The 27469-nt window shown below is 40.8% G+C and overlaps 2 protein-coding genes and 1 gene segment (V, D, J or C); 1 reads left to right on the top strand and 2 right to left on the bottom strand.

Moving 5' to 3' along the window:
• LOC126385356 (tyrosine-protein phosphatase non-receptor type substrate 1-like) overlaps positions 1 to 8944 on the bottom strand; it is a 15902-nt gene extending 6958 nt beyond the window's left edge. The window contains 6 exon segments of the C gene segment in view: positions 322 to 639; positions 5082 to 5417; positions 5639 to 5758; positions 6415 to 6747; positions 8322 to 8660; positions 8816 to 8944. Coding sequence covers positions 322 to 639; positions 5082 to 5417; positions 5639 to 5758; positions 6415 to 6747; positions 8322 to 8660; positions 8816 to 8879 — 1510 coding nt within the window.
• A 1842-nt stretch (positions 8945 to 10786) lies between these two features.
• tp53rk (TP53 regulating kinase) lies at positions 10787 to 13771 on the bottom strand. The gene is made up of 2 exons (XM_050036948.1): positions 13531 to 13771; positions 10787 to 11346 (listed from the first exon to the last, which is right to left on the bottom strand). Exons 1-2 carry the CDS (start codon positions 13751 to 13753, stop codon positions 10859 to 10861), a joined length of 711 nt encoding a protein of 236 aa, XP_049892905.1. The 5' UTR covers positions 13754 to 13771; the 3' UTR covers positions 10787 to 10858.
• Positions 13772 to 16441: 2670 nt separating this feature from the next.
• On the top strand, positions 16442 to 27469 carry slc2a10 (solute carrier family 2 member 10). Its single transcript, XM_050036927.1, has 7 exons — positions 16442 to 16579; positions 18587 to 18670; positions 21253 to 21328; positions 23058 to 24317; positions 25509 to 25631; positions 26722 to 26857; positions 26951 to 27469. Exons 3-7 carry the CDS (start codon positions 21325 to 21327, stop codon positions 27045 to 27047), a joined length of 1620 nt encoding a protein of 539 aa, XP_049892884.1. The 5' UTR covers positions 16442 to 16579; positions 18587 to 18670; positions 21253 to 21324; the 3' UTR covers positions 27048 to 27469.

Genomic DNA, 27469 nt, shown 5'->3' with positions numbered 1-27469 from the left:
AAAGCCCATGTGTAAGTAAGATAAAGGAGGTTATTGGTTGGTGTGGAGAGCAGTGAGACCTGGCATTAGGGGAGTGTCTCTGGGACGCCAGAGATCACTGTCTAGCCTCCTGGAGGTGTCGTGGGACCAACTAGACGAAACACTGGTGAAAGGAGGTTCCCACCTGATGACCCAAAGACATGTTAGTTATCACTGCTCATTGGTTTGTATAGTTAAGCCTTGCCATATTAGCTTATCATAGGGCTTAGGTTTTTCACTGAGTGCTGATCCTTTTTGAGAGCACAAACTTCTTGTGTTTATTTGAAAAAAAAGTGCTACTACCTTGAGTGTTGATGTGATACAGGACATCTTTGTAACCTGGAGCAGGGAAGCTGGAGTGGTAAACTCGGCAGGTGTAGACAGCCCTCTCGTCCTCTCTGGCCATGACCAGCTGAATCTTACTCCACATGCTGTAGAGGCGGTTGTGGTCAGAGAAAGGTCCAAAGTGTGTGACGGTGCCAACTTGCTCCCCGTCGTTCCTGGACCACTCCAGGTCGATGTCCTGAGGGTAGAAGTTCTCCACCCGACAGCAGAGAACCAGCAGCCTCTCCACCTTGGGGATCTGAGGAATGCTGGAGATCTGGATGAAAGACGGCTCCACTGGAGGTGTGTGAGTGTGTGTGGTGAGAAAAGAGGGCGGTCATGTTAAATCATAAAAGAGTCATTCAGAGGAAATAATAAATCAATACAGTACACATTCCTACGCATGCCCCATCTGCTGAAATTAGAATTACGCCAGTTAAGGTCTTCCCAAATAGAACTGGTAAAGATAATGGAACTCGTGTGTTTCCAAAATTTCACATATAATCTTACTGGTTGTTATGTATTTACATTTGCACATTTTACTTTTATAGTCCATGTCCACCCGGGCGATATGGCCCTACAGTAATATCATGATATTTCAGGGTATTTTTGAAATATGACAAATTAGTAAAAAAAAATAATAATAATAATAATAATAATTGAAGAACACCGCATTGCAACAAAATAAGTGATATAATTTTACATGTCAGCTTCTAATCATCAAGCTGTAACCTGTGACAGGCTGTTATGAGATAGGGCCATTAGCATTTTGGCATTTTCTGTAGAAGTTCCAGTTCTGCAACCTCATCACTAGATACCACTAAATTCTACCCACTACATCTTTGAAGAGGATAATAGGAACCATGTGGATTATTTCCTACTGATCAATTTCTAATTTGCCTTTTGAAGAAAAACCTAAGACTAAAGACCTCAGTGCCCACCAGCCATGGGATATTATTATAAACCAAACCGCTGGTGAAAAAAAAGAAAAAAAAAGAAAGAAAGAAAATTCAGATTGAACGTGGATTGTCTGTCAAGGAAAAAATGGCTAACTGCTAGCTTGTCAGAGAAGACTCATCTTTGCTTCACATGTGTGTTATTTAAAGGGGATGGTACCTGTTCAAAAACAGGCTTTCAGGATCTCAAGCATCTTTCTGAGATGATTGCCAACCAAGAACACAGCAGGACAATGCAACAAAACTGGCCATGCTCTCAGAGCAAACATAGCCACCCAACCTGACAGCACATACAGACGGGGAGAGCAGAGTAACAGCAAGGTACGAAGACCAGGTATGTGCCTGGTTGGATTATCAGCTGTGTTTAACTGTGTGGGAAATGTGTGCAGGTTTTTATCTGTGCAATTCAGACTTTAGACTTATTGTCACCAAGGGGAGATTATTTTTCCCAACACTGTACATTATAAGATAACAGCAAATACGCAGCACGTAGTAACAACTTGGATGACATTGTATAAACTGTACAGTGACACACAATAACATTATGGACAACATCGCAGTAGCAACACAGATAGGAGTGAACACAAAGAGGGCTATTATTTAAGGCAGCAATGGCTGCAGGAATCAGGCTCTTCCAAAGTGGGTCCTTCTGCACCTCAGTGCTCTGTACCTGCACCCACAGGGCAGTGGGTTGAGACTGTGATTGAGTGGGTGTGTAATGTCCTATATACTGAGGTAGTAATGTGTGCAGTGGTCCTGATGTTAAACTCTGTGAGGTCGGGTGTAGGGAGACCAAGTATCCTGGCAACAGTGTTGGTTATGCATGTGAGTTTGGCCCTGTTAATAACCAATAACATGTTAAACTAGAATTACCTCCCCACGGTTGTATACCTCCACACACCAGTCAAGTGTGTCTTACAGTTTACATCCATGTCTGTGAAAGCATGGATGCTTCACACACATCTCCCCCCCGACAGCACAGAAGAGCTATACAATCAGCACAGATTCAAGATGATTGTCACCAATTCAGTATCTGACCAAATGTCTCCTCTTCTGTCCCTGAGATATGACACTGAGTAATGGGCAGAGAAGCATTTTATGTAGAACATTATGATGTCACAGTGAGGTTGACCTTTGACCTTTTGGATATAAAATGCTATCACTTCATCATTTCATCCTATAGGACATTTGTGTGAAGTTTGTCATGATTTATAAGAATTTTTGAGTTATGGCCAAAAACATGTTTTGCAAGGCCAACTCTGACCTTGGCCTTTGACCTTTGATCACCAAAATCGAATCAGTTTATCAATAAGATCAAGTGGACCTTTGTGCCAAATTTGAAGAAATTCCATTGAGGCATTCTTGAGATACCGCGTTCACAATGGGATGTACGGACGTACAGAGAGACAGACGGACAACCCAAAAACATAGTGCCTCTGAGCTATCGCTGGGCATGGAGGCATAAAAAGCAGGTGAAATAGTACCGTAGGATGGGCTGCAGAATGCTGTGGTACAACAGTAGGAAGAGATGGGGGGTGACATAGAGCCCTTTAAGCGTGCGGATGGCTTATAGCCTTTGGTGGCCTCTTGAGTGGTATTCAGTGGCACTGGTCGCTTGTAGTGATGAACCTGACTCTGCAGCTCCCCACGGCTTTACAGAGCTTTATAGTGACTTTGAAGCTAATTGTTTAGCTGTCTGCAACACAACTATACCATTTAGGTTTACTCTCACCGCTCTCATAGCATCATTCTCTGCAGCTGTTTTCAGTAAAGAGCTTTAAAAACATACACTACCTGCCCAGCATCAGAGAGCAAACAAACACAGTTAGTGACTAGCTGGGGGACATAATGGAGCATTTAGTAGCTAAGGAACCAATTATTTCCCTCAGGAGTTGGTACAGACCTAGTTCTAGACCTAGCTTCCTAGTCAAGGGTTGGTCCAAGTGACACATTTCTACAAAAAATCTTGGAAATATGATATTTTCTAAGAATTTCCCCCTAAGTTACCACTAGCTTTTGGTAAGGATATAATTATTCACAAAGCATCTTAGGCCTTAAGAGTGCTCATAAAGTGAAAAACTTTAGGAGGAGGAGGAGGAGGAGGAGGAGGAGGACTTGTAAGAGGCTTAAGAGTTTCCTAAGCAGAGGTAGGAGAAATATTCTCCAAGCCATGCATAACAATGACGTTAAAGTTCTGTCATTATTTATTTGATGTCATCATATTTGGAAGGAAGACAGGCAACTGAAAATTGAAAGCAAGGAAAGAAAAAATGCTATTTTAGATCAACAGACTATAACCTTTTTTTTACCCCTGATTTTGCATAACAGCCAAAAGTAGTGTATTCTCATGCTCTCTTTTTCTCTCTGTTTATGAGACACCTGCCCCTCCGCTAGGAGACTACTGCAATGGGAGTGTAAGCTCCACACCAGGGACAGTGGTTGAGACTCCATCCAAGCACATACAGTAACAGGCCTAACTGTTAGCATCACGTAGCTAACTTTACCAAATGGTTATTAACAGATTCAAGACAGAATCAAGCTGTTTTTGGTGTTGGGTTGTTGGGACTGTTTAAAAGCTCGGTCCCACTTTTGCTGTGTTGCTCGTGCTAACCAGGCAAACATGAACTGAGGAGAGAGGCTCCATCGACAGTCCTTCAGGGCTGCATCTAATCTGTCCGCTGAGTAGTTGGTACGGTCTGGGAAAACTGTAAAACTGTTGACAGGACACCTCGAACTGCAAACACAATCAATTATGAATCTTTCTGTTCTCTTTATCTATTATGAAAAGATAAGCGATTTAAAAACATCACAATGTAAAGTCTATGAGCCGAGCAGGAAACTTTTTTGGCGAATGTGCCAGGCAAGAGACTCCACTGGAATGAAAAGTCGCCATCTTGGGGTCTGGTATTAAATTATTAAAATCGATGGTGTTCACCCTGGTCCTTCCCCTCCTTTTGAGCTCTTAGGATTGGTATCAAAGTGAAGCAGCACGGTGATGCAGTGGTTAGCACTGTTGCCTCACAGCAAGGGTGTTGTTCATTGATGTACACTGTCCCTTCTTAAACAAATAAACTATTAAATAAATAAATAAGGGGGAACCCAGGGTGGGGGGAGCCCTTCTGTGTTGAGTTTGCATGTTCTCCCCTGTCAGCGTGGGTTTTCTGCAGGTACTCCAGCTTCCTCCCACAGTCCAAAGACATGCAGGTTAATTGGTGACTCTAAATTGATGGTAGGTGTGAATGTGAGTATGAATGGTTGTGTGTCTCTATGTGTCAGCCCTGTGATAGTCTGGCGACCTGTCCAGGGTGTCAGCCCAATGTCAGCTGGGATAGGCTCCAGCCCCCCGCGACCCCTAAGAGGATAAGCCGTTATGGAAAATGAATGAATGAATGAATGAATGAATGAATGAATGAATGAATGAATGAATGAGATACTTTTATTCTGCACCTTTCTAAAAGCTCTGTGGATGTTTTTTTAGTATTATTATCTGTCTACATAAAAATGTTATCCATGAAACCTTTAACGACCTCTGACAAATAGTTTTCAAGATACCTCCCCATGGACCCAAGTGTTAATCAGAGGCATGGTTTGACCTGCTGGTGGCACTAAGCAAAAGGTCAGAGGTCACCACAGCATTGGCAGTCTGGCCAGCAGCTGTCTAACAGACCAAATTATTAAACAGTCTGACAGACTTTTCAACACCAAGCGATCTTTGCTAATTGTTTCAGAAAACATAGCACAGTAACAGAAATCCAGTATGCTCCTGAGGGTACTCTTACTCACCTTTTACTGGGACTGTGGTGTTTCTTTTGATGCACTTGCTCCTGCACAGCACCACACACTGGTATTCAGTCAGGTCTTCAGTGACGCTCAGACACACAGTCAGGACAGATGTGTGGTGTCTGCCATCTGACTGGAGACAAGCCTGTTCACTCAGATCCTCACTGAGCAACAGAGAATCACAGTCTGACTGGACCACAGAGTCTTCGAAGCTTCTTAATTTGAACCATTTCACCTTGAGCTCCTGCAGTCTTGCTCCTTGGATGGTGCATTTGAGGTCTGTCTGCACCTGAGCATATATGATGCTAGGTTTGCTGATTTCAGAAACACTTGGTGGAGCTGTGGAGAGAGGTCGAAATACATGTTACTGCACAGTCAAGACAGTGACAATCAAGTATTTTCTCTGCATTCTGATTATGAATCAAATTTGAATTATACATTACCTAGGTGACAAATTAAAGGCCCTCACAGTCAACAGATCTTAACCCAACATTGTTCAGTTGGCTTACACCTGACAAAAATAATATAATAAAATGCATGTTGTTCACATTGAGACGTACCTTTGCCGAAATATCTGTAGAGAAGCAGAGCGCCTCCAATAACAGTGATAACCAGCAGCAGACTGATGACACTGGTGACAGCTATCAGTGTGACAGCGCTGTAAAGGGGCTGTGATGGAGCTTCAGGAAAAAGTGATTTGAGAGATCTGTATTACATATTGTAAATATGAATTTCATTATGGACGATGACCTTGATTCCTATTTTAAAGCAAGAGTTCAGCCCCAAATCAAAAATACATATTTTGCCTCATACCTGGAGTGCTATTTATCAGTCTAGATAGTTTTGGTGTGAGTTGCCGAGTGTTGGAGTCATTGGCCATAGGGTTGTCTGCCTTCTCTCCAATATAATGGAACCACGTGGCACTCAGCTTGTGGTGCTCATAGCACCAAAAAAGACATTTAAAAACTCAACAGCAATGTCTCTTTCCAGAAATCATGAATTTGTTACTCAAGATAATCCACAGACCTTGTTGTCAGCAGTTTCATGTAGGAACTATTTTCTTTCTACCAAACTACATCCACCAACCATATCACTGTACAGAAGGAAGCATGCATCTATTGCTAGTTCACCTTGCACCACTGAGGTAGGTAACTCAGCTCAGGTGAGGAGGACGCTGTTAATGTTGACATCTTGTGCTTTCACAAGCACAAGCCTCTCATCCATGAATAGATGCACGTTTCCCTCTGTGCGGTGATATGGTCGACTGGTGTAATTTTGATTTTTGGGGGTGAACTGTCCCTTTAAAGAATGACAGAAAGATAAAATGAGGCCCCACCCTGAACAGTCAGTGTGACAGACTTGTTGTGCGGCCGGCCGTAGGTCTGGTGCTCCACCTGACAGATGATGCGCATCTCTCCATCCTTCACTGCTGAGGAGTGCAGTGTGATGCCACTGCGGATACTGTAGGTGCCATCTGGATTGTGAATGGCCATTTCAGTGCAGACTCGGGAGAGGTGGCTTGCACCTGCGTGGACAGTGTGGGAGCCATTTTGAATGAGCCACGACACAGCCAGTTTCTCTGGATAGAAACCTTTGATGTCACACTGTATAGTCTTCTCCTCCCCTTCTGTCACTGCTGCCTTCTCTGGTAGTGACACTAAAGGCCGAGCTGGGGAAGAGGACAAACACAGCACATTTACACATGGACATGGGAACATATTTTCGCCAAGGGGTGCTGAGCAGTGCGTGCAGATGGCAAGATGGCTGCCAGCTGCAGACCACAGTTTGAGACCAACAAACAACAAAACTCGTTTTTTAGCAAGATATCAGCAGCATTTCCAGTTGTGATTGTGCCACCAAAAGAAAGGTAAGTTTAGCCAAGACATGATCTGTTCCTAACCATAACCAAGTGGTTTTTGTGCCTAAACATAACTGCTCATTAACCACAAGTTTGTTGAAACATAAGCACAAGTTTCAACATATCCACTACATATGAAAGTAAAATGTTATTCTTGGTTTGCAGAAACATATAATTCAATAACATACAATTCAATCATTTATTCTGGTGGTTGGGTTGGAGATACCGCTCAGGAAAACCACTCAGACATACTTGCATCAGTGGTTCTGTTACTTCAAAGAATGTGCACTCCCTCAGCTCTGACACATTTTCTCTCTGAAGCACATGTTCCAAAAATTCTAATTCTTCCTTTGGAAGGGTGATGGACATCCAGTTGTCTGTTTGGTGAAGCCACTCATGTTACGTCTGCTTGTCTGATGCTCCATCATAACCAACTATGCGAGAGGTTCTATTTACAGACTGTGTTCCTCCACCCCTTATCAGCACCCTCAGCACCCACTTTCCTGTGCCCTTGTATGTATATGCTTTTTTTGGTAAAGTGTTACTCCCTAAATGATACAACACACATTCATGCACCTCACAACACAAATCTCACAGTGTAGAAAACTTCTGCTGTACTGCTCATAAAAGTTTGTAGCATGTTGCTTTTTTCGGATACGGCCCGATGAATGACATGAACTTCGGTGGACGTTAAGTAATGGAGCATTTATCAGCTAAAGAGACAGAAATCTCAAGAGTTGGTGGAGACAAAAACAGAGCTAAAAGAAGGGGGAATACCAAACTGTTCTGAATACTGAATACTGCTAATATGTGTCTATAATAACTTTATGCCGTGTTAAAAGTACGTCAATATTATGTTTGAAGCCTGATCTGCTGCCTGTGGTTGCCAAAAAAAATGTCTGTACAGCAAATATGAAGCTACAACTTTGAACATCGAAAGCTTCAGGGGTTTGGTAAGTGGGTTTTGTTATATTTGGACACAGCTAGGCTCGCTGTTTAACCCTCTTTCCTGTCTATGTGCTAAGCCAAGCTAACCACCTGGTATTTGTGGCTTCATGTTATACGTACAGATACGAGACTGGTATCATTCTCCTCATTTAATAAATAGTGTCGGACAAAACACCAGAACCACAACTGGAACTCTGCAACATGTCACACGTGTGAACAATAAAGTATTAGTTATAATTCAACAGTAACACTTATTCTGTTGGCATGCTCCAGCCTCCACATCAGAAATCTGATATCTCATTTACTGAAGGACAATTAGTTTTTTTTCTAAGCTGGTTAGGTAAAACTCTACTAAACCTCTTTCTAAATCAGTAGCACATAATGAGTTAAAGTAGGCTATGTGACACAGATTAGAGTAGAAACAGACAGAAGAATACCTAGCACTTCCAGTGAGGTGGTCTCTGTGTGGACCACAGGTGTGATGATTCTGCAGGTGTACAGCCCTTCATCCCCCACAGTCACATTACCAAGCTGCAGAGATGCATCACTTTCTAGCAACTGCATTTTATCCACCACGGAGCCATTTCTGTTCACATGTGCTCTGCCATCCTCAAAAGTGTACACAATGCTCTTCTCTGCACGTTTATCCACCATGTTCCACTCAATGGTGAGAGTGCTCCACTCCACCAGCTTGGAAAATTTATCAAACAGGCAGCTAAGAGTCACGTCTGCACCGATTAAGACGCTGAGTTTCTTTGTCTTGTCAGATGAGGAACCTGGAAACACAGAGGGGATTACAGGCTAAATGAGAGAGAATACAATTTTACAAAAACACAAGGCATAAACTGAAACTGTGCAGAGGACAAACGCATATCTTTCCTTTACAGCTTGATACCGAAAATAATGATAAAATAAAATGCTTGACACTTACCTCTACAGTGCAAAACAATGACCATGATTTTAATCACAATTTTCATATTCTGTAGGTGCTTCATTTGGACTCAGATCTCACGTTGTCAGTACATGGTGAAGTGATTACGAAAGTAAACTTTGACACAACAGTTTCAACCGAGTGTGTTTGCACAGTTCAAACAGATTCCCTGGACTGAGGATCACGTGGTGGTTAAGTCACAGAACATGTAGAGTAGGGCTTGGCTGGTAAACATTCACCTGGCGGCCAGGTACCTGTTAATCATATTGTGTTGTTCTAAAGCACCTCCTCATGGACTCTGACCTGTTGCTGACACCTCCTCCATGCACTCTGCAGAATACCTTTGTTGTAAGACAATAATCTGCAGTCAGTGGGATTCTTTAGCTCTCAGCAGCAGCATGTGCACATATGAACACTCATCATGATGTGACACAAAGATGTGGTCACATTTTTGTTAATGCCTTTTCTTCCTCAAGGGATGATAATCATATGTATTCCAGCTCTTGCTGATGATTTATCAAATGTTTTGAGAGACTTTTATACAGTCTTTGTGGACTTGTTAGTGTGGTGCAATACCCAGCAATGTCAGTAAGTGGCAGCAAGATGTTGAGCACCCAACTAGAACTCTGCTTTGGGCTTTGTTGGCTCCCGTAGAGAGTGCAGGTCCCTGCAAGAGATTCAGAATGCCACCTCAGAAATATATCCCTGTGTTCAAAGACGAATGATAAAAAAAAAAAAGACAGAATGTGAGTAAATTAAAAAGTGATATTTGCTATATATGTCTTCGAAAAGGAAACCCATCTCTGTCATTGTTTTGTTTTTTATAAATTAGTAGTTGGCAGTCAATAACAAAATATGCTTATTCTACATAAACTAGAAAATCTATTAATTATTGAAACCATTACATTTCATTATTAATGTCTTACTTTCTTTGAAATTTTTGTGAGACATGCAATGATGATTGTTTAGTAATATGTAATATGTTGATGTTGTCCAGTGTCAAGTCTCTGTTTGATCATGTGACGAGATGATAGGTACGCAGTAGTGTGCACAAGGACCATCATAATAGCATGAACTGGGGCCCATCGAGACTACCTTACGCCAGGGCAGGTTCAAGAGTGGGGATCACATCACACTGACCTGGTCCTCCTGTTTGCTGTGAGAGGCGTGCAACATTTCACTGCAGCTTTTGACATACATATCAAACATGGTACAGACATGTGAGTTGCATTTACTGTGTCATAATTAAACAAAAATAAATATTAAAAAGGAGGTGTGCAAGGGAGCGTCTTCTTATTGGAAATGGAAATGCATTGTCAGTGCAAATAATGAAAAACAGAAAAGGCTGTGCTTTGAATTTAGTCTCATCAGGTCCATGCTGCTCTCTGCTGGACAACTATGAAAAACAAGTCCTTCAGCTATCGAGGACAAAAAGCTAAATAACTGTGATTTTCACAAATGTTTTACATTTAAGTGTAGTACAGTAAATCCCAACATAAAAAGGAAATACATATAACAGTGTTACTGTTTTCTTAACTTATTTGACTGGTTTGGTTAGATTTAGACATTTCAAATCGAGGGGGTTAAAAGGGGGAACATATCCCAGGAAGTTCTGATTTGGTGCTATAGCCTATGTACAACCATTGTTTCAATAAATGAAAAAAAAATGCTTTGATTATTTTTCTTTTAATTTTCTTTAATTTTTCAGCCAAACTCCACCTGTTTTTATCACAGACATCAAAACACATTTTGCCTTTAGAAGCAGTAGTAGTTGCTGTAGTAAAGTGACCCAATGGACACCTGCGTCTCTGTAGATTCTTAGTACATGCTATGGATCGTGAGACACACCAGCACGTGTGAGCATGTAGTCTGACCTGTATGTGACATTTTGTTTTTGTTTTTTCAACACAAACTTTCCAACATCATTAAAAAGTCCATCTTTTCATCATCTATTATATTTGTAGATAACAAATTTTTAATGAGAACACATTTTCAGAAACATCATTTCCAGAGAAGCTTGTCTCTGTACACACCAATGAATCATTATCCCACCATCGACCTCTTCCTCCCTCTCAACCGAACCTCATCAAGCTTTTTAATGACAGCTGATGACTTCTTGGATGATGCTGTATAGCTCTTCAGCAGCCTCTCAAACAGCGCCTCTGTGTTGGGGTGGGTACTGAGGAAAGCCTTCTCCAGCACATACAAGTCCACTCCCTTATCCTCTGGCAGAGCGGAGATGTAACTCAGGCCAAAATCGATGAGGAACAGGTCGAACTCCCCGTCTTCTCTGCCAGGTCTCAACAGCATGTTGGAGGTAGTCAGATCTCCGTGGATGACGTCCTCGTCGTGCATTTTGGCCAGGATGTGGCCCACCCTGTCAGCCAGCCACTCCAGCTCCGGCTCTTTACAGGAATCAGACTGCTGAGTGGAAACGATGTGGTCACGCACGGTCGAGGAGCCCATAATTTCCTCCAAGAAAATACAGTGGGATGTGTAGTCCACAAAATAGACTACAGGGGCGGATATGCCTGAGAAGAGGAGAAGTTAAAGGAGAGTCTGATTTAACAGAGTGTATGTTGGACTCTAAAATTACAAAGGCAATTCGTTACAACTATAAGCATATGTTTTCTATTATTAACAAATAAGAATGACATAATTCTGTATTTTCCATAATGTAAACAAATCTCATGAAAAAAGATAAGTCCATCTCTACTTTCTGGCTCTACTCTGTCTGTGGCTCTCAGCCACAACACTATTTTAATACAATAATAACAAATATATACCAGTTGTTCAATTTTTACAAATAATTTGGTTTAAAAAGGGAGGAAATTGTTCATTTGTTGAGGACTACTTTCAGCAGTGGATTAATACACATTTGATGCTTTAGTGAGTATTTGAGGCAGCCAGATGATTTTCTGGCATGATATAAACAAATCAATCAGAAAAATAATTGACAGATTAATCACTGATGGAAAAAAAACAGTAGTGGCAATCCAAGTGGACTTCAGCAGGCTGTAGAAAACAGCCTTGACCAAATGAATCAGTATAAATAATAAAGCTATTGTTCAACAATCAGCACAGTTTCAAGGTGAACACCCAAGATTAGTGTCGCCAATTCAGTATCTGACCAAATGTCTCCCCTTCTCCTCCTGAGATATGACAGTGAGTAATGGCCAGAAAGTGTTTTATACAGAACATTATGATGTCACAGTGAAGCTGACCTTTGACCTTCTGAATATAAAATATCATCACTTCATCATTTTATCCTATTAGATGTTTGTGTGAAGTTTGTCATAATTTGTGTATGAATTCTTGAGTTATGGTCAAAAACATGTTTTGTGAGGTCACACTGACCTTGGCCTTTGATCACCAAATTCTAATCAGTTTCTTCTTCAGTCCAAGTGACTGTGATTTGTGTCAAATTTGAATACCCTCAAGGTGTACTTGAGATTTCATATTGACAAAAACGGGACGGATGGATGGAGGTACGGAGGTACGTACAGACGGACAACCCAAAAACATAATGTCTCCAGCTATGGCAACACCGGCGTGGTGGCATAAAAAAAACTAATTCATGCTCTTTAATTATTATTTTCTTCTTCTTCTACCCCTGTCTCACAGCATGGTGAAGCTAAAGTTAGATATTTGACATTCACTCCGAACCAAGCGCCTCTTCTTACTCTGTTTCACCCAGTGTTGGCAGTAGGGGGGGCGGTTAACTCAACTGTTTCATCCTCTGGAGGATGACACAGGGACTATCCACCAGTTAGTGTTCACTTCATGCAATGATTGCACTTTTTTCTATACATACCATGTCAGGTGAGCCCTTGACTCCAGACCATTGCTGAATTGTATCACTACACTGGAAAAATTAGACCTTTTTTTATTGAATTTTACTACAATTTATATAATGTCCAGAATTGCACAGGTGTGCAAGTGGCCCGTGAGGTTTTTTTTATCATGTGTGTGGTTTTTGATGCAGAGAAGTAGGGTAAAACAGAGAAAAAACACACTTGGACAAATGTGTTTTGCAAACCCAAGGAGTGGTTTGGAGTCACTTGATCACATGACATGAAAGCTATTGAATAATACTGTTGAAATTTCATGAAAAAATATCTATACAAAATAGAAAATGTACTGAATTCCAATTTTGTAATGAAGTGTGTCTCATTTGTCCAGCGTAGTAATACAATTCAGCATTGGTTTGGAGTCATTTGGTCACAATATGGAAATCATTGAAAACACCTTCTGAATTTTCCACTGATATTAGTTAGAAAGAGGTGTGTATCATTTGCCCAGTGTGGTGATGTGTGGTATGGGATTGGAATCACTTGGACACTACCTGGAAGCCATTAAAAAATGCTGAAATTTCATTCATTCATTTTCCGTAACCGCTTATCCTCTTCATGGTGCATAAAGCGAACAGTAATTTGTTGATAGTCCCTGTGTCATCCTCCGGAGGTTAAACGCGAGGTTCCTGGAGTTGAGTTAAACGCCCTCCTGCTGCCAACACTGGGTGAAACACAATCACTTCACCGCGGTCCCTCACATTCAGTTTGGTCAGCCCTTCACCTTCCAGTGGCACAATTCGCGTTGTATAACACTCTCGTCTTAAGGCTAGCTGGAATAAGCTATAATTAAGCTAGTTTAGCTACTTTTATTTCACCGTATGCAGACTTCTAAAGTTACAGACCAGGCCAGGTTTAACTTGCCTGCTCTCCGGCAGCGCAGTATGGAGCGGACCTCCTGCACCGTCCTCCGGTGTGTCAGTTTTTCGTCCAGTACTGGGTGTCTGTAACGTTTCGGGAACCTTTCTTTCACAATAGTCGGCTTTCCCAGAAACTCTGTCCGGTAGACCCGGGCTTCTGCTCCTTGTTTTAATAACTCCGCTTTCCTGAGGAGCCCTGAGACCGCCATGCTCTTCTCCTGGGCCATGTTTACTTCCGGTCTCTTTCTACTATCTGCTGTCCTCCTGCTTCCTCAGCTCTGTCTCTACAGGCTGCCATCTAGCGGCCACCAATGATACACACAACCTTTAGAAGGAAATGTCACACTGACACAGGGAAATGAAAAGAAAAGTTCTTCTCCCTTTAAACATCTCTAAATCTCCGTACAGATATATTTATATAAACTAAAGCTCCCTTACTTTATCCAGTAGCAGATCTAATATTTCCTCTATAATCAGGTATGTTATTTTAATACTCATCTGGGGAAAAATGACTAATAATTGCAAATGTCTGTCCTTTTTGTCCCAACAGACTAGATAGTACATTTACAATCTACTGATAGGATAATATATAGCTATGCTATTTGCCTACCTCTGTCCTATGTACATCTGACCTTGATATTCATGTGAAAAATAAAAGGTATACCATAAGGCTTTTTCTTCTCAAGTAAATTTACTATCAAATATGGTTTCTTTAGATCTGAAGTGATCTTACTTTTGTTTTTCTTCCATCCATTCATCTTCTAACCGCTTCATGCTCTTGAGGGTCGCGGGGGGGGGGGGGGGCGGGGCATGCAAACTCTGCACAGAGGGGCTCCCACACCCGGGATCGAACCGGCAAACCTCTTGCTGTGAGGCGACAGTGCTAACCACCACACCACCGTGCCGCCCCTTTTGTTTTTCTTGACAACCATATTTCTTTTTATTAGACACACTACCTGTTATTATATTATATTTGTTTGACTGTCCTTAAGGAGGAACAAGAAGGACTTATTGCTGCTCGATCGCTCTTCTGTTGCTGAGACCCTGACCTCTGACCTCCCAGGAAGAAACAAGAGGACAGAGAATGTCACGGCAGAGCAACACATAAATTAATAATATTGATTACTTTTATGCATATTATTTAAAATGACAATTAATATGCTTCTGCTACCTCTGGAGTTACTGTAATAATTCAAGAATAAAACTGCTGCTGTTGTATTCTTAGTATAATACTACAACTGTGCTCTGCTTCTGCTGTTGGAAGAATTTTAACCAAAACTGTTTTATATGAAAGATGGGCATGCTCTAAACTCAGGTTATGTTAATAACCAATACTAGAGAGCAACTAAATCTAATCAAAGGTCTCATTTAAAACAGTAAAAATGTGGGGCAGCCAGTAGCTCACCCGGTAAAGCGGGCACCCCATGTAGGTTTAATTCCACCCTGCAGTCCTTTGCTGCATGTCATCCCCTCTCTCTCCCCCTTTTTAACACAGGATTTATACTTCTGCATTGAATCAACAATGCACCTACAGTGTTTATGCCATAACCTACACCATAGACTGACATGCACCTCCCCAGAAATATAACTACATATCGTGGCAACGCAGACCTCCTGTCTGTTTTTGTAAGCAGAAAACCACTTCCCTCAGTGGAAACAAAGCTTTTATTTACTTTTATTTCACTAATGAGAAACAATAAATTGTCAAGATTACCTTCATTACCTTTGTTAAATGTTGCTGTTGTCCCTGGCTTCATATGAGGAGAGGAAATCTCTGCTAGCCGCTAAGGTAATTTATACAATGTATTATGCCATAGGCTTGTGCTAATAACATTAGTATGTTGTATTTGTGGGGGAAGTGTGTCCAGCAAGTATTTTGTCTGGGAATCCTGCAAGTTATTATGAAAGCTGATTTGTGTACTTGTGTTTGAAATTGTTGCTATTAAGCCATGTTTAATGAGTGTTTTGGGTGTGTTTTAAATCAATTAAATTTAACAGCACTTCACAGAAACCCCACAGCCTACCAGTGTTTTGGAGGTGTAACTGCAGAGTGACACAGACACACCACTACCCAAGTATAAATGCTCACAGCGGCACAGGCCACATGCTACACCGGCTCTGCATAGAGCTGATGCACAAGTACAATTCCGCCTTCACACCTAAGTTTTCCTATCAAATACAGACAAAGAGCCAAAAAATAAAAAATAAAATAAATAAAAAATAAAAACTTAATCTGAAATGTGACTCCAGCTGTTAGATAAAGGGTCTGGGAAAGTTTAATCAATATTTCTGAATATGAGCTACTCTATCTCAAAGCCAGAAACCAAAGATGTCTCAAATTGTGATGTCATGGGGTAGGCTATAAAGTCTAGAGTTTCTCCATAGACAATGAATGGGAGTCTGATTTTGTGGACCCACAGAATGTTTGTTTTCTTTTTTATACCCAAATGCTCTTTATTATATTCTAGTGTTCTCAGTCTTGAACAATCCCTGTAATGCTCTCAGTCATCAAGAACATCTTTCACCATTCATTGTCTATGGAGCAGCTCCAGACTTTATACGCTATGACATCATAGATTTGAGTTTCAGCTCTCTAGTTTTTGGATTTGGGAGAGAGTTGTTCACTGTCACTGATATTGTCTCAGATAATAGGAATAACATATATGAATCTTGCAAATGGGTGTAGTTCCCCTTTAAATAGTGCTTGAGTAACTATAGGCTACTCAGTTACTCCTACCACTACTATTATGCTCAAATTTGTAGCACAATAACCGCTAGGTTTTTCTGTACCTTAAATTCTGCAGTCATTGTGATTACCTGTTTATGAAATGATCTGAATATAAAACTACCGGCTGGTTCTTTAATCGTGCCGAGCTGTGAGCAGTGTGTTCAGCCTCTATAGGACTTTTCCTTCCTGGGAAAATTGTACAACGAAGTTGTCGACCTCTGGCGTCAAAACTTCGCCAACAAGTTTCTCCTCCTGCAACTTGACACTGCTGCCACGTAGCTCAGACTTCCTGAAGAGCCACAAGTTTCCAGGAGCATCTCCCAAGGTGAGTCCTTTTCTCTTCCCGGATGTTTCAGTATAGCCTATAAGTCCACAGAGGAATAAAGTGTCTCTAGAGCTCAGAACAATGTTACAAACACAGCGATGCAGCTGCCTGTTGTATTTGCATGTCCCGTTAACAGCAGCTTGAACTCCTGAACGGACAAACTGTGTGAGTCGATGAATAACGGGCTGTTGTCCACAACACTAAGTGTTCACTCTTATCAGGATCTGGGAACAGGGAGGACTGGGGAAAGATTGTAAGTGCTCAAGCAAAGAGTCTGTTGTTCTTTCAATCTAAAGGACAAAACTGTAATGTAGCTGAGTGCATTTACTCAAGTACTGTACAGTTCTGACTGAGCACCACTTCATACTTTTACTCCACAGCAGTGTAGTGGGAATATTGTGCTCCACCACATTTATCTGATGATACTGGTTACTTTGCAGATGAGGAATTTCTGTACAAAGCATATAAAAGCTAATGAAAAATTATGCACTGCGATATGAAACTGCTCAGCAGTATACAAAGTACTTAACTAGCTCCCTCTTGACCTGACTTGTTATTTATGGGAGGGGAGATGGTGGGAGGCATGGCAAATATATTTCAAGCACTAGGGAGGGACTTGTGATTTAAAAAATATTTTTTTTTTTTTGGTTTAGGGGAGTGGGCATACAACTTTAAATGACTGTATTTTGTAGTTAGTTGACCGCCACTTTTTTAAAAGCATTTTTTTGGGGGGATTTTTAAAAACTCTTTAAAATCCTCCAAACCACACCATTTATAAACAGTAAAAACAGAACTTAATGGTGGATTTTCACATTTATGACAGTCCTTGGACATTATGTACGTTGAACTCTTCCTTCAGAAAAAAATAATATAACCAAATCTGAGCTTAAAATAGTAATATTTCATCAAAATCACTTTATTTCTACATGTCAGGGCTGTATTTGAACTTCAGAAATTTAGCTTCAACTTTCAACTTCTAACTTTCAAACATTAAAGGGTTAGTTTTAAAAACCTAAAAACCACCAACTGATGGAGGGAGGGTCATGTATTTTCTGCCAGTCACTCAAGGAGGCTCAAGGAAAAATATTTGTAGCTTGGGGAAGGGTCGAAATAAAATAAAATTTAAAAAAAAGCAACAACAAATAAGTCACACCCAAGCCACCCCCTCCTTTGATAAATAACAAACAGTCCTTTAGAGCTTTTTGAAAACATGCCTTCCAAAGTCATATTTCACCAGTAAAATAAATACAAAATACAGCCATTTGAAGTTGTATATCCTTCCCCTAAGCCACAATAAAAAACAAGAGTCAAAAAAATATTTGACATGTCTCCCCCTTTTTGCACCACCCATCCCCCCTCTTATATGGCAAACTGTCATTTAGGGCGGTGGGGGGCATTTCTGAGGGAGTTTTATTTGTGAAAACAGGATTTTTATTTGAGTAAAGAATCTGAATGCTTGCTGCACCACTGGATAAACCAGCTTCCACTCTTGACTTGACTCGGGGCTTATATCCAGTATGAGCACTGTAGCCTACAAATATTTGCCTTGCAGTTTCTGGATTTAAATAAAGCCAACTGTAAACTTGTTTTAAGCACTCAATAAGCTGTTGCGTATATTTCATGGATTGTAAAGACAACCACTGTAATAACAGATTCACTATTCAATTCATTTACCACGCAAATGTCAGACAGATCTCGTTAAACTTCTGAAATGTGAGAATTTTCTGTTTTTCTCAGTTTCGCAAGTATATCACTGTGAGTTGAATATTTTTGAGCTTTAGACTGTTGGTTGGATGACACTAGCCTTTTGAAGATGTCACCTTTGAAATTTAGATGGCAGTGTGATGACAATTTAAAGGTGAATTGGAAAAATAAGTGACAAATGAATCTATAATGAAAAGAATCCCTGGTTGTCACCTCAACATAAACAAAATGTTAATGTTATTGCTTCACTGTATCAGCATCAGAAAACATTAGTAACTCGTATTTAATTCTTCTCTTGCTTAGGATCTGTATTGAAGATGTGACTGCTGAAGTCAATCCCCTGATGAGTGGTGGAGACATCTGGATCCCAGACTGGGAGAGTAACATGTGAGGAAATGAATGACAATAATAATGATGATGTTAATGAGAATAATAACAATAATGAAACAGTGTAGTCTAATACATTTGATAAAATAGATGGCGGTTAGTGCGCTGCCTGTTTGGAGGAACAGACGGGACTAGCACCCCAGAAGCTCAGCAATGTACTGCTGTGACTTAGGGTCAGCAGCAAAACCTATTTTAGCCACTTAAAAGGCTTACCTGAAAAAATCAATACCAGTTGAAGTGGAAGCCAAATTGAGGATAATTTCACCACCCTACCTTGCCATCAGACAACCCTGTCCTTTGGCACTACATTTTCTCAACCGTATATGTGTTCCTACGTAAAAGCTGTTTGGGTCAGACTTTGAACAGTTTATGAAAGAGACAACAATACAAAAACAAAAAACCTGACTCACAGCAACAATGAGATGCCTCTCATTGTGGAGACAAAGGAAACCTTTGTGAACCAGGGTATAGAGAAAAAGAACTTTTGCAGAGGGAGACTGAACAGGATGAAAAAGGGGGGAACGGAAGTGAAAGTATGAAAGTCATACAGTTGAGCTAAAGCGGTGAAAAATCCATCCATTTTTGTGACTGATTTTGCTGAGCTGTCTGTATGTAAAACACTGGCTATAGATAAGTACATTATACAGCCCCCTTGTATATTGTGGCTGACCCCTCCCACCCTGGACAAAAACCTCTCAAACACTTACATGGTGGCAGGAGGCTGTGGTCCATCAGGACCAAGACCTAATGCCACAATAACAGTTCCTTCCTGTCTGCAGCTGGTTTCGTGAACAAAGCCCAGGATCCCCACTGACATGACACGACATGACTGTTATCCCCAACAAACAAACAAACACTGCTGAAAACTGCACATTTTAATTCAGACACACTGTACATATCCTTTAATATTTTTTATTATAATTTAATTCTTCTCTAAATGTCTTGATTTTTGCAACACTTGCTTTTATTTTTAATTTCATTTTCTCTTACTGTGTATGTGAATATATCCACTACACGCCATCTGTGAAAACCTACTCTGCAATAAATCAGATTTTGATACTAAATCACTGGTTGTTGACACAAGGGTTCAGAATCAGAATACGGTTTATTACCAAGGAGGTTTTCACTTACAAGGAATTTGCTATGGCTTTTAGTGCATACATTAAACATACAATAAACATATTAAGAGCAAATAAAGAATAATAAGGCTAAGTACAGCAACACTCAAGAACATAGATATAGATAGAAAAGTTATAATAAAAATATGACTGACAAAGGTACTTAAAAAAGACATTACATAAAAAATATGTACAATATAGTGGTTTCAGAATTTACAAAAAAAAAAAAAAAAGCTGTTCAGTTGTGTAGGCTGTGCAAAAATATTAGTCGGGGAATGTGCAAAAGTTCACAGTAGAGCAAATGTGTGCAAAATACAGAGATAATAGTCTAAGATGTGTTAATGTAACATGTAAAGTCAGTATCAATGGGGATGGGAGATAAGAGTCCATGTCAGCAGTGTTCCAGGACATTGTTGATGAGGCCCACTGCAGATGGGAAGAAACTGTTTTTATGGCGTGAGGTTTAGGTCCTGATGGACTGCAGCCTCCTACCTGAGGGGAGTGTAACAATGAGTTTGTGTCCAGGGTGGGAGGAGTCAGACACAATCTTTCCTGTTGGCTTCAGGGTCCTTGACGCGTACAGGTCCTGGAGGGATGGCAGATTACAGCGAGTCACCTTCTCAGCAGAGAATATGATGCGCTGCAGTCTGCCCTTGTCCTTGGCAGTGGCATCAGTGTACCAGATAGTGATGGAGGAAGTCAGGATGGACTCAATGATGGGTTATTTGGCACTATAATAACAAGGTGCACATCATCAGGGCTTTAAAAGTTAACCATTACATTTAAAAATCAACTCCAAAAGTAACTTAAAGTCACTGTAGGGACACAGTGATTAGTGATATAGTGAAGTTTCTCTGTTTGAGTTAGAATTGTCTGAATTTTGAACCTTTACAGTAACAATTGATTTTTTGAGTGCATCCACATATTGTTTTCAGTTTTAAACATAGGAATAGAATGGGATTATCATATTATTTCTAAGGTTTTAAATATCCAAAGCTAAATTCCATGAATGAATGAAAACGAGGAGTTTTCCATGTAATTTCCCCGTGGCCTTTAACTTTTCCATCACTTCCAGTTTATTTCTAATAGTTCCTTTGGTGAGTTGTGGAAGTGGCGCTTTTCATCTCACTGGTGTTAATTCCTCCTTTTGTTGTTTCAGATGAATACCAAATCCCCACTGCTCTGTCATTATCAGGCAATGGGATATTTGGTTTTGATATAAGACAAAAACCACTGACTGATTGCTACAGAGCCATGTATTTTGTTGAGTCCATCTCAAGTGGACTCCCTAATGAAATAATGGCAATCAACAAGAGGGTTGTCATGGCAACAGGGCTGCAACAGGCTCTTGTTGGCCCCCTTGTCTTTTCTATGAGCAGGACACAAGACTCCTATTGGGTGCCAGACCAGGAGAGCACAGTCCATATCATTATTATTTTCTGATGTTTTGCTTATATTTCACAGAGGATGTCTTCCAAGAAATGAATCCAGACCTGCACTGCCAGACTGAAATGTGAATATATCAGGACAGAAGCAATGGGTAAGTTATTTTTCATTGTAAGGCAGTTTGGTAAATTGTTACCTTGCAGTGTTTAGTTTTGCTCAAATGTAAAGTAAAGCAATGTCAGTAACAAATGAACAAGGTTCCCCTGTAGGGCTGACTATGTGACCTGTTTAAAGTCAGTGCAGATACTCATACTTCAATGTTGCAGCTGCTGACAGCTGACATTTTCTGCTGAAACCTTTGAAACTACATTTAGACCAAGAGAGGTCACTATTAAAAATATCATATGTGCAAAGCTGCAGTCAGTAAGGAACTGTTTTAAGCTTCGTTTTTCCTCATATCAATGAAAGACGGGGTAATTTTTAATCAGTATTGAAATTCAGCAGCTTTCATTTAGATTTAGGTTGGCCTCATTTGCATTTCTGTCAATAGATAGTGCACATGAAAGACTCACAGGTTCATGTTAGAAGCAGCTGCAGAGCAGTTGGAGTGATGAATGTGTATGATTCATTTGGAACTAACCAAAATGATCCATACAAAACCATTCTGACACTGGATGTACTTTTCACAAAAGTTGAGCTTTGATACATCAAAAACAGGAAGTCTACAGACTGCAATGACTTTATTTTATCTATTTGTAAAGGATCGTGCACAGTATGAAACACATATGCTATCATTTCATGTATTGGGTGAAGCTAATTTACTTCTCTACTCAGTGTGCGATTTGTAAAAAGCAACAAAAGGACAAAAATAAATAGGTTATAGTTTGCCTCACTGCAATTCATAGTCAATTCAGAAGTCTGGCACTCTACATTTTTAAGCATATGTAAACTCAATTATCATCTGTATCTCCACAAGTTTTCATTAAAATGCAACCAAAATGGACACAGACATTCTTTGGATGCTAGGTAGGATATTTAAATGGTGGTCAGATCAGTTTAACGGTGAGTCTGCAGTGATATTCAATATCTTGTTTGTACTGTATGCACAATATTTCCTATTCATTCTGTTCATTCACTCTCATTTTTAACCAGATGTCACCAAAATATTTGACACCACACCTAAAACCAGCAGAATGATTTGAGATTTTTTTCAGAATTTAATCACCAATGCTTTGACTGTTGTATGTGCTTTAAGACTAAAAAGAAAAAAAAAGCTTTGCATGTGACATCATTGCCTCAAGTTGTCAGAGAGAATATGAGAAACCATGGCTTCCTGGTGGCACTGTGAGTAAGTCACTTGTTCTAGGGATACAGAAGTCAAAGATTCAAACCCCTAGTTGGGCCAGTATCATGCTTTTAACTAAAGCCTCAGACAGAAACCAGCAGGTTGGTGTGTGATTTTTGCAGGGTTGTATCCCCAGCTGTTAAATCGTTGTGAATATTTTTAGTTGTGTGACCTCCCTCTCTCTGCCCTCGGCCTCTGGCTCATCCTGTGCTGCTTAATAGCCTAGTGAGCGAGTAAGGTCATCAGGAAACTACATGCACCTGGGAAGATGACACAAGTTGTGTGCATCCTCCTGTTCCTGCCCATCTTTTATGGACTGTTGTGGTTTAAAAGTTGACATGTGTTATCCTGTGGTACTTTATCAGTTCCAAACTAAACCTCCCAATCTCCTGTCACAAGATACCCAGTTATCAGGTGCTTGGTTCCGTGGTTTAGTGGGAAGGTGGATGACTTGTAATGTGAAGATTTCAGTGTGTAAATGTAAGTCATTAGTTACTTTTCAAAAAGTAAACCATCTGAATGTTTTCCTTTCTCCTAGGTAACTCCACCCTACTGTTGGCCAGTGTGGTGTCCACTCTGGGGGGCCTGGTCTTTGGTTATGAGTTGGGAATTATCTCAGGTGCTTTGCTGCAGCTCAAGGCAGAGTTCAGACTCTCATGTGTCCAGCAGGAGGCTCTGGTCAGCTCTTTGTTAATAGGAGCTCTGCTGGCCTCCATCGTGGGTGGCTCTTTGATTGACCATCGAGGCCGAAGGAACTCCATCCTTCTCAGCAACGTGTTGATCCTGACTGGCAGTGTGGTCCTGCTCATCGGCTCCTATGCTGCACTTTTGGTAGGCAGGATGACAGTTGGCTTTGCCATGTGTATATCATCCATGTCCTGCTGCATCTTTGTGTCTGAGATGGTTAGCCCACACCGCAGGGGCTTCCTGGTAACACTGTATGAAGCTGGGATCACTGTGGGCATACTAGCAGCTTATGCCATGAACTACATCCTGTCTGACTCGAAAAGAGGGTGGAAGTGGATGTTTGGATTAGCTGTAGTACCGTCTGTGATTCAGCTGGTCTCTTTATGGTTTCTTCCATCCAGCACTCAGGAATCTTTAAGTCAAAGAGAGCTCATGACTATCAATGGAAACCAAGAAGCAGATGACTCAAAACTCAGCTCCAGCATGGAAAACAAGATGGTTAAGTACAACAGCATGTACCTTTTCCAGCGTAAGGACAACATGAGAACTCGGACTGTCATTGGCATCGGGCTGGTGCTCTTTCAGCAGTTCACAGGCCAGCCGAATGTTCTCCTCTACGCCTCCACCATCTTCCACTCAGTGGGGTTTCAGAGTGACGCTTCGGCAGTGCTGGCGTCTGTGGGCCTGGGGTTGGTTAAAGTGATTGTTACTCTGACCTCCATGGTGTTTTCAGACAGGGTGGGCAGGAGGCCTCTGCTCATCAGTGGATGCTCAGTTATGGCACTGTGTCTGATTACCATTGGACTCCTCAGTGGACATTCATCAATGAATGCTAAGAGGCCCTGTATTTCTGAGGACTTTAACGTTAACAGAACAGATCTACCTCATTTAACTGTTGGTAATCGGTCAGTTTTTGACATGCCTTTAGATGAGAGCCAAAGACTCCTTGCTAACAGAACACAAGATGAACATGTACTTGATAAAGTGAAACAGAAAGCAGCGGACATTCCTCTTGCATCCTCCCCTAGCGTCCACGGCACAGTTGTGAACTGGATCATTCTCATCTGTTTGATGGCTGTTGTCAGCGCATACTCCATTGGATTTGGACCAAGTTTGTATTTACAGTTTGTATATCCTACGAAAATGCACACAGTTCACTTCATATGATATCCTAATTAGTGCCTAACAGATAACGTCACATCCTTAACGTAAAGTTGTGTAATTAGTGTAAAGTTACGGAGGTCAGGTATAGGAAAAGAAACATGATGGGGCTTAAAATGACTCAAAATTTACACGGTTCCAAACAACAGTCTCCTGGGGAAAGTCTTGTGTCTTGTGACCCATCCATCACCCCAACCTGCCTCCTTATGGACTGCTCAGAACCATTTCATCCTTACTACCATCAGTATATTGGTCACGTGATTGCAGCTTTCCATAACATATTGATCATACACATCCAACTGGCCCATCATTACATGGGATATGTATGAATTTTGGTGCATTCTTTTTCATAGGAAAACAGTGTACAAACATACAAACAGTGCATGTGAACAGTCTGAATACTACACCTGTCCCACCACCTGCACAAATAACCAATTAGTTGTGGAACTCGACCCAATCCGTTGACACAAGATCTGCGCCCGACCCAAAACCACAAATCCGATGATGACCATGTGCTGTTCAAACAATACGGTTAGGCAGCACATTTAAAATGACAATTTTGGGTCATTTCATACAATTGAATTTAAGATAACATATTTTAAAATGAAAGTCATTCAGGTAATGCAATTTAAATTAATATTCTTTGCAGCGCATCTCCACAGTTAACATGCCGATTAGTAACGCACCTGATTGAAGTTACTCTCGTGTTCCAGCTGTCATAGAAGACAGAGCTGACACACAAGTCAAAAATGTTAAAACATCAAATTCAATTATAATTATTGTCAGTTCATTTTAAAATATATTAATCATCCAGCCTGCATGCTCTTTGTTTAACCCAGAACTGAACCTGTACATAAAATGAAAACAAAATACCACCTGCAAAAATTACCTTATTTCGGGTCACCCGCCAGGTACCCAGCCCAATGCAGGACTCTGATTTAGAGCTACACAGGGCAAGTTAATACAGCCATACCATCAGCCTACATTAATAAGCATTGTGGAGTTGCAAGCATGCAGAGTTGCTGAATGTAGCTTTACCATCTTTAGAATGACATTATCCAACATGGAGCCTCACTTTTCAAGTGGATTATCGGAGCTGGGAAATTAAGCAGTTTTTGTTTGTTTGTTTGTCTTTGACCAGTGACCTGGCTTCTCCTCAGTGAAATATTTCCAGCTGCTATCAGAGGACGGGCATTCGCATTCACCAACTGCTTCAATTGGGCTGCCCACCTGTTGTGCACATTCACCTTCTTGAATTTTGTTGGTGAGTCCCCATCTACCATTTTCACAGTTTTGACTAGTCCCAGTCAGAAAAGCGAAGGTGTAACTAACGACATTAATGAGGGTTCTGTTCCATTAACATTTCCCAGTAAGCCAATGGGTCTACAGTAATAATACCAGCGCCCTGGAACTGGAAAAAGACACAGAAGAGAGCCAAAGTGATTCATTACACATGCTTTCACAGCTCAAAATCTTTGCCATGTAAAAGTCCTGTTGAAGTTGTCTGATTACTAACTTGGACACTAAACATTATCCGCCCACACTGGTTATAAGTAGTTTGATTTGTGGTCTTTATAAAGGCCGATCCCATGATGCATAACTGAGAGATGTCTGAGCCCCATTTTAACATCACACTTTGCTGCCTCATTGTATCCCTGCATGCACCGCAGTGAACAGAAAGCAGAAACATCTGATTGGTTGACGCTTCACCACATTACTAGAGCACTGGAAAAGCTGTGGCACTGTGATGCAGTGGTTAGCATTGTCACCTCAAGGCAAGAGGGTTGTATTTCTATGTTTTGCATAATCAACTGAAACTAAGAATCTTTTTTTTTCATTAACTCAGAATGAGCCATTTATATCTACATAGGAGGTGGGTGCTCGTCCACCTTGTTTTTTTGTACAGTAGCCCAGAATGGACAATCCAAACACTGGCTCTAGATGGGGCCATTCGTGTTTTCATGTAAGCCGCTGTAGTTCTGCATACTTGACACACGGAAGAAGTTTCAGTTGGTTGCAATCTGTAATTTACCACTAGATGCTATTAAATCCTACACACTGGACCTTTAGTGAAAACACTTGTGTGGGTGGACCACTGTGTAGGGCTTAAAGCTAAAAAAAAGTATTTAAGAGCAGTCTAAAGATCTAAATAAACATTTCTAATTGAGCGATCTTACAAAAATATGATACGCTTGAGGCCATAAAATCAGTTTGCCAGATAACTGTGTCATTGATAAATTCATTTCCGTTCCTACTTCAAACTCCCAAAATGATTGAGTCATATTTTCTCTCATGTTGTTCCTCACAAGTGAAATGATGGTCAGCAGAGAATGAACTATGTTTTGAATCAACAGATGCGATTGGTCTGTCAGGGATATTTCTGCTGTACGGGATGACCGCTGTGGCAGCTGGAGTTTTCTTTTATGTCATGCTGCCAGAGACCAAAGGAAAGACTCTGGAGGAGCTCGACAAGGAGCTGCGTTTAAACATGTAGGATCTATACTGTCTCATGAAATACATATAATCATGTCAGATGGTATTCTGAGGCACTGATGTGTGTGTGTCCTTGACCTTATTTTGCAGGTTTAACCACAGGGAAGACTACTGTTGCATCATCAACCGGAGAAACACATCCCCACAGTACCAGAGAGTGCACTGTCACGTCACCTCCTCTGAGTGATTCATTATATGATATCACCATACTGACAGGCACTGGGGTATAAAAACCATGACAGTTTTAGATTGACAGTAGGTTTCACTCTGTTGCACTGAATGTTGGGATATATGTGTGAAATCTTTGTGAAAATTTGTTTTGTGTGATCATGTGTGATGTTGTGTTGCAGTCATATCAAACATTTTTACAACATAGAGGTCTATGTTCTACTTTACATTACTGCAGTTTCACAAAGCAGAAAGTGACTGTAAAGGACATTTTGGGTGTGTTCATTTACATTTTTGCTGACAAGTAATTCAGTTTGCACAACCACCTGTGGAGTTGTTTTTTCGCCTGTATGATCATTTCACCACTCTAGTGTGTTTCCCCTTCTGCAATGAAATTGTATTGTTAATGGGACAATTACAAATGAAACAATGACCCTCTGA

Source organism: Epinephelus moara, chromosome 24, assembly GCF_006386435.1.
Source record: "Epinephelus moara isolate mb chromosome 24, YSFRI_EMoa_1.0, whole genome shotgun sequence".
Lineage (NCBI taxonomy): Eukaryota > Metazoa > Chordata > Actinopteri > Perciformes > Serranidae > Epinephelus > Epinephelus moara.
This window is presented reverse-complemented; position numbering and strand designations above follow the sequence as displayed.